Source organism: Cupressus sempervirens, chromosome 7 (assembly GCF_028749045.1).
Source record: "Cupressus sempervirens isolate cs-2001-9-10 chromosome 7, ASM2874904v1, whole genome shotgun sequence".
Lineage (NCBI taxonomy): Eukaryota > Viridiplantae > Streptophyta > Pinopsida > Cupressales > Cupressaceae > Cupressus > Cupressus sempervirens.
The window spans coordinates 291,333,767-291,342,088 of NC_143124.1; the positions used below are offsets into that span (position 1 = coordinate 291,333,767).

Genomic DNA, 8,322 nt, shown 5'->3' on the forward strand with positions numbered 1-8,322 from the left:
AATTGGAAAGATTTGTATTCCCCTTGGGCATAACCTTGAAAAGGATTGCTTGAAAACTATTCATATTTCTCTTGTATATGATCTACTCTTGTGATGATCATGTCATTCTCTAAAAATTCTTCAACATCCTTGAAAGTAAAGACCTCCATTTCTTAAATTAAGGGAGATGTATAGAAGATTTTACTTGAAGTTGTTTCTTTACTAGTGACAGTGGTAAGAGATTGTGAAATAGATTCTAAAGAATTAGATTCACCAATAAAGTCATCATCTTTAATGATTAGTGGTGGTTGAATAGGAAGGTCTTCTCGATAGAGGAAATCATCATCAGAGGCCTCCAAACACCAAGTTAGAATGAAAACTATTCGAGATTCATCGTCTAACACTCCCTCATCATTCTCTTGAATTTATGGCTACAAGAATGTATGAAAATATTTTGATGTTTTTTCTTCAAGTTCCTTATCACATTCTATTGAACACTCATTGTGCTTTATGTACATCTATATATGGTTCTTAACACACTAATATGTGCACAATTTATAAGCATTTGTGTAGGCTTTGTGTTGCCTACACCTATTGGTGATTTCACCTAGATGAAGGAAGTGGTGGGTGTGGTGTTATATCAATAAGCCAACATGCCTTACTTATGATTTCATGCCTCTTCTGAACAAACTCTCAACTAAGAACTTACACTAATGCAACTATCCATTAATTAGGAAAGCTTTACATCAAATTTTTCTCCTATGTACTCAAGTATATACCCATCAACTTTCATTGTCTGTAGCAAACAATTTATGATGCTCTCATTTAGCAAAAGGGCATGTACAATGGTAGAATAATGATATTTTCATGCTTTGTGGAAATTTGGCTAGACAATTTACATGTTAGATCAAATAGCCTTTTGTTGAAAACTAATGGTTTTCCCCTTGAGCCAAATGCTCACCTAGCCAATAGAAGCATTAAACATGGTAGGTGAGTTCAAATTCAAAATGAGAGGGAAAGTTTTTTAGACAAGACAAAAGGGAAGAATTTTCATTCATTCCAAAAGGAATAGAGATAAGTTGAAGAGAATAAGGCATTGAGAGAGTAGAAGGAAGGTTCAGGAAAATAGGAAGAAGATCAGAGTGTGCAGCAGTACAAGATTAGATCTCTTTATTCTCTGTAAGTTCATTTTGTTTCTCCTATCAAACTAGTGATTGCTCCACATTTTATTGTAAGCAGCCATCTAGTGCTGCAAGATCATATTATAGAAGTAGTAGGTTAACGTATTTTGGTTCTAGTTTGAAGCCATATGCTCCTAGATTTGCAATAGTTGAATTAGTTTTTGAATAGAAAGCAAGAAAGAAAGCATATTAGTCAATCTCTAGTTATTTAGCTTATTGTTGTCTCCATTTCTATCTACATTGCATTGTGTTTACTATTTGTGAAAAGCAGAGTTGCAACTCTTTATTCTTGTCCTTGTGTTTTAATGGTGGAAGAAACTAGACTATAAGTCAGTTACCAAACAACTCAATACCCTTTGTTAACCAACATCTCCACTCTAACTTAGTCCCAGTATTAACCAAGTTCTTCTTGTGTTTACCAAACCATTTAGTCTTAGTATTAATCAAGCTCACTTGGTCCCTTGCTTGACCAAGTTTATTGACCTCATTCAATTCCTTTGTTAACCAAGTTCACTGGGTTTAGTGTTGACTGAGACCATTGTTGCTGAGCTACCCTTTGGTGATTGAGTAACTTGGTCCATATCATTGTCAAGAACTTGGTGCACCTTTTCACTCGGCTACTTAAGGTGCCAAGCAACTCAACATTCCCTATTGTTGTTTGGTTGCTGAAGAAAATTTTGTGAGAATTTTACACCTTTAAACTCTTTTTTCAGCAAGCTTAGCACTACACAAAGCTCCATGGAATGATCCTATCAATATGTTTCCAAACTCTCACAAACATCCTTCACACCAAGCAAACCATTATGCATAATGGTTTCTAGATATATGTCTTCAAGCTCTTTGGGGAGTCCTCATTGGTAACTATTCTTTCTAAATTGATGGCTAGTTATTATGCTCCAATAGGTATTTTGTCAAACAATTATTCTGCCTTATATTACATGGTATTGCATTACAAACTTTGATGATTCCTATTGCACACTCTACGTAGGCATTTGATACTACAGTTCAACATAGTCGATCATATTTCCCTGTTCTGATCTGTGGTGTAACCATATCCCAAAGACACCAATTAAATTTCTTTTTATTTTGGGAAGTGACATCAATCGTTGAGTTGGCCATTTCAATGTCTACCTAGTGTTCCTTTGCATTCGATCTGTACCCAGTTCACTTTAAGTATGTAGATTTTGGAACATTTTTCAATCAAACTATGATGTTTTTGAGAACTCCATTTAATGATATCAATTGTGAAAACAATTTTCTTGTTATACATCTCGGAAATAAATAACCTTAAATGAGGTTCATTAACCTCTCAAATTTTGACCTCGACCATTTGGGTATAGGGGTTAAGAATTGCCTTCAAAACATGGATTTTGTGTCTCAATCTTAATCTTTTTCATTTTAGGAGATTAAGGTTTGAGTTCAAATTTAGCATTTGGGATGTTAGGATTAACTCTTTTTTGGGATAAGAGATTAAGATCCCAAATGGAAACATGTGTTTTGAACCTCTAAACTTAACCTCTTAAAAATTTAAAGTTAATGTTTGCATCGATATTTTAGCACCTTTCATTAACCTGCCACAACTTTTGACTTAAGAGTTAGTTTCCAAAAAATAAAAAATATTGGGCAAAGCTGTAGAGATAGGCATAGGACTTTGACATTATAAAATCATTAAAAATTTGATAAAAGCGTTACCAATTTAATGTTAAAATTTAGACCTGTTTTGACTCATTTGAGATTTAAAAAAATGAAATTTCAAACATTTGTATAATTAGAATCACCCTGCGAGTACTTTAGCTGACATAAGAAAATTTTAAAAATTTGTGCTGGATTTAATACCCAGATAACAGGAAGACATTTTGATTTTGTTCGCTAACATCTCTACAATTGACCTCATATTTTTATTTTAGAGTTTTGCATACATTTGTTTCGTCATTTTAATTCTATAAATTTATTTGTAAGAATTGATTCTTGTCTTCAGACTTATGAAGATCTTTGCTTTTCTTTTGTTTCATGTCACAGTTTTGTAACTCTTTAGTTCAAAGAAACGCTTTATTCGATTTGTATGTTAAACGCACCGCCCAACGATTAGAATATGTGAAGCACAAGAAAACTCTACTTTTTAATTTAAGTCACAGTGAATAACTAAACTAATCTACCAGCACTAAAACAAGCATGTTTTGAGATCTACATTTCGTTTATTGTCAATTCACTGAAGCAACAGATAGTTTTAAGGAGATTGGTTAAGGTTAGTTTCTTTTTCTTTGTTCCTGCAAGCTCTATAAATTAAGTTGCTTGCCATGGATTGGGTAATTGTTTTTTTTTTTTCAACAATGGTGTGGTTACCAGCTAAATAAATAGCATTGGCTCTGTGATTTTATATATGACAATATATTGAGATTTAGTTTCTATTTATTGTGAATAGATTGAAACGGGCGAGAGGGATTTCGTTGGAGTGATGACCTTTTTGGAGACTCTGCCCATTTTCTTCCAGCGGCTTCATTGACAACACAGCACAAATTTTAGAAAATCTTGAGGTAGGTTACTTCATATTGTTTCGTTCATTTTTACTGTACGCGGTTGAATCATTTTCATTGGGTTTTGTCTTTCATTGGTAGTTTTATATGTGTTCGCATCTATAATTTTGGGTCGGCGCGGGTTGTGTAAATTCTCTGTTATTTGGGTTTTATAATATGTTTTTCAAGCAAACGTTCACTCCAGGCTTGAGGCGGGACCATAATTGCGACATTCCCTCAAAGCTTCTCCAACTGCAAGAGTTCATATTCTTCATGGATTTTCTATGTTATCATTGAATTTTTAATATGCTTGTGTAATCTAAGCTTATTCATTATTTTATTATTTTATATTTTCTATTATAATTATATAATATTATATACAACATTTTATATATATATATATATATATATATATATATATAAAATTGATAAATAATAAAATTAAATGAAGGATCAAAAAATATTATACAAGAACAATAAGAAAGTCAGAAAAAGAAATCAGAACATAAACATTTGTTAAATTTTAATTGTTCTATATTTCTTGGTATAATTCTCTATAATATTTTTTGTATTATCAAAATTTCAAAAATATATTAAATATAATTAAACAAAAATAAATATAGGACAATCAAATTCCACCCTACTTCTTCAATGTATATGTTAATTTTAACATAAAAACTAGCTTATATATTTATTTATATATATATAAAAGCTGAATCCTTCTCAAGGCACCTATTTTCATAAATTGGCTTAGTGCAATAGGCGCCTCGAGAAGAATAACTCTCGACTTATATATATATATATATAAACTAGTTTATGTTTCAAATTCTGAAAAATGTAAAGTTAAAAAATTTCCATAAATAAATTCTGAAGCCTAAAAATTTTGAAACATTTAACGCCTCATGTTTTTCTTTCCTTCCGGTGTTTGCTTAATTCATGTATATTCATAAGATACTGCCCTCTGGTTTGCCTTAAAACTATGACTGAGAATCGTATTCTGATAATTTCTTGCCTGCGGTTGTTAACTGTTCTTGCAGTCTGCAAAGTAGATGGTTCTTGCATATCTAATTTGTTAAATTATTATCTGCTTTGGAAAAATGAAGTATTTTCTCCATCAAATTGTACCCTCGCACCGTGTTCACTTTCCAACTATTTAGAAAGCATTCGTTGCAGCATGGACTACAGGAGGTGGTCAGTCGGGTCATTTTCATGCGTTAACAATTTGTTCTGATTATTAATATATTATTTTAGAAAACTATTCATATTCCATAACGGATAAATGTTCATACTGGGAGCTGTCTGTCAATTTTTTTTAAAATGTCAGATTGTTCAAACGAAACCTGCTCCCATTGTAGAAGCCAGCCTCTCGGCTTAATAAGAAAAATTAGTCAAAATTAAGAATGTAATTTAAACTGTTGTATATTTCTTATTACAATGATACAAAATTATATACAATTTTTTATATATTATTAAATTTTATAAAATAACTCCAAAATTTAGAAAAAACAAACTAGGTCCACGATACAACACTATCAATGCAAGTACTAATTTAACATAAAATGGAAGCAAAATAAAAAATTCAAAGTAGTATTTTTGATACCGTTCCATTAATTAAAGTTGAAGGGCAAATAAAGTGATATTTATTCAGACATGATTTGATTGAAACGCGTCTATTCGATTGGCCACTGAATTAACACGGTTTGTTTGATTCTCGCCGTACAAAGCACCCCTTTAAAGTAATAAGATAAATAAAAGCATTTGCTACGGATACGTCTGGAGGTAATTGTATAACAAATTTCCTTGTTCTTGAATGTTTTATAATAGTTCTGCTAGATGCAAACTGTGCTTTCCGACGTGCTTCGACATCAGTTTTCTTAGCTAAAACAAAACCGGAGGAGTATTTGCAACAAACCTTGTCTCTCCAATTCTTACAAAAAACAAACTGTATTGTTATCTATTGTTATCTTTTATATTTGATCGCTCCCCAGCAGGCGAGGAATTTGATGGTCAACCTACCTGTCATATTTTATTTTTTATGACGGGTGATTAAAAAAAATGATTGTCAATTTTTTTTGAGTTCAAAAGGAGTTTAATAAATCTTTTTAAATTTAATTATTTTATAAATTAAAACTTCCTTACAGTTTTATTAAGTTTCAGAATTCAGAAATTTTACATTAATAATCAAAGTAGAAACATATATAAATAAAAATATAGATTTTTTTATAAAAACATATCTAATATAAAATAAGATAGATTTATGATACATATATATTATACATGTTATAAAATTACATTAAGTATATTAAATAAAATCTTTACATTTGCTCATAATAAATATTTACAGCTTAGTAATAAATTTAGCTTACTAATAAATTTAGATGTCATATTGACCTTATTTTAGAAATTTAGCCTATCTAACAAATTTTTGGAATAAATGGAATTCAAGGTATTAAACGAATAGTACAGTTCATAATTAGTGTTTATTTATTAATTTAAAAATATCATTTTTTTTCCTTTCCATTAATTTAATGATAATCATTTGTAAAAAATGAAATTTCTTGAAGTTACGAGAAAGCTCTATGAATCGGCAATTTCGACTCCCAACAGGGGCATACGTTGAATTAATATCATCCTGTTTGTTAAACTAGATAGTAAATATTTTTTTATAGTTAGCAGAATACAATTTTTACTATTCGTATAAAATATAATTGAGCATATAAACTAGCATCCATCTCTCATGCTTGCAGACAAAGGCTAGAGAAAAGAGATGGCCGAGCCAGAGATCCTTCACAGTCAGGGTGGAAAAGGATTTGTTGAATTCCAACGAGAAGGCGATGATGGAACTGAAACATGGCTTAGTCGGGTGCAAAGAAGATTTAAATCTCGTGAATATAAAATGTTGCAAACATCTTCAAATGTTTCTATTTATAAGGTACCTGAATCCATGATGGCTTCGAAACCAGAAGCTTATGTTCCTCAAGTTGTTTCCTTCGGATTTTATCATCATAAGAAGGGGACAAATTTCTCGGTGATGGACGACCACAAGCTAGAAGCCTTAGAACGAACTTTGAAAAGGCTGAATGATATGGACGTCTATAAGTTGACAGGAGCAATTACAAGTTTAGACAAAAGAATCAGAGAATGCTACCAAGATTCAGCTGCCGAATACGATGTAGAGACACTGGCCTGGATGTTTACTATGGATGCATGCTTTATACTGGAATTCTTTAGGGCCCTCAGCAAAGACATATCTATTGAAGAAGAGGCTTTTAGTGTTATTTTCCAGTCTGGGGATGGAAATGCTATATCATGGGCTATAAAGAGGGACATAATAAAGTTGGAAAACCAAATTCCACTATTTGTTCTCATATATTTGCTTCAATTGGAGCTACAAACCCTTGAAAAGGCAGAGTCTAAGTTAGCTCATATACTAAGTCACTTCCAAGAATATAAAGGGTTCCCATTCAGTTTGGATGTCTGGAAAGACCACATTCCATTCAAAATAGAAGAACACATTAAAAAGGGTGCATTTCATTTGTTGGATTTGTGTAGAATGTTAATTACAGATTTCTTAACACACCCACGTCCCCATTCTCCTTCTGTTATATTATCAGTCATAACGAAAGACTATCTACTCCTACAGCAGAATTATTAAGTAATGTTGGCATCTCCTTCAAGCCAAGTGAGGATGGGAACTGCTATTTGAAAACAGAAAATTTAGAGAAAGTTACTATGTCCTCCCAAAAATCATTCTGGGGGATGACACTGAAACTATCTTGCGGAATTTGATTGCTTATGAAGAGTGTCAAAGATGTCGACCTTCCCCAGAAGCCACAATAATTTCCCAATATATTGGGATAATAGATGACTTAATCGAGTCTGAGAAAGATGTTGCATTGCTTAGGGATCAAGATATCATCGTAAGTCTGATGGGGAGGGATAATGAAATAGGTGACATGTTCCATAATCTAGACAAGGAAGTCAGTATAAAACCGATTGAACAATTTGAGGAAGTTGTTACACAAATAACCGATCATTACCACAGTGTAGTGAATTTATGGATTAGACAGTTCAAAGAGGAGTATTGCTCCAGACCTTGGTACGTCGCTTCTCTTTTGGTGGCATTGCTTGTTTTGGGTATGACTGCTGCACAAACTTATTATGGATCAAAAAAATAAGTGAATAACCATATTTATGGATAAAAAATTAAGAGAAATTATATTGTTTTTTATATCGATGAGAAGTAAAAACTTTACTGGATGGACCGTGGCTATACAGCCACGAAAATGAACTTCCTTTATATTGCTTTTTCTAACTTTTAAAAAGATTAAGTCCTCTCCTTCGTATGGAAGTGCATTTTCGTGGCTGCATAGACGTTGCCTACTGGATGCCTGTTATAGAACTGTGTACTGTCTTATATCTTTGTCATTGTTTAATTTTCTACAAATATGTTTAAATAACAATATTAATTTCTGAGCAAAACTATTTGCATGTATTATCTAACATGGTCAATAATACATGGTCAGTCTTCTGATACATCTACTTGATTACTTTCTTCAATGCTTTAAATTACCTTGTTCACTAAATATGTATCTTTTTTCTAATTATATTTAAATTACTTTCATTATTTTGTAACTAAATTAAGATCA

At 31.8% G+C, this 8,322-nt stretch overlaps 1 protein-coding gene across 1 annotated transcript; it reads left to right on the forward strand.

Moving 5' to 3' along the window:
- Positions 1-3,296: 3,296 nt before the first annotated feature.
- LOC149546570 (putative UPF0481 protein At3g02645) lies at positions 3,297-7,904 on the forward strand. The gene is made up of 4 exons (XM_089794001.1): positions 3,297-3,405; positions 3,583-3,694; positions 6,421-7,322; positions 7,366-7,904. Exons 3-4 carry the CDS (start codon positions 6,441-6,443, stop codon positions 7,849-7,851), a joined length of 1,368 nt encoding a protein of 455 aa, XP_089650127.1. The 5' UTR covers positions 3,297-3,405; positions 3,583-3,694; positions 6,421-6,440; the 3' UTR covers positions 7,852-7,904.
- Positions 7,905-8,322: the final 418 nt, after the last annotated feature.

What these genes read in the sequence shown, in the direction of transcription:
- LOC149546570 (XM_089794001.1), top strand. Translation starts at nt 6,441, where the DNA reads ATGGCCGAGCCAGAGATCCTTCACAGTCAGGGTGGAAAAGGATTTGTT. An exon ending in ATCTACTCCTACAGCAGAAT is followed by an intron (nt 7,323 to 7,365) that starts TATTAAGTAATG and finishes AAGTGAGGATGG; the next exon opens with GAACTGCTATTTGAAAACAG.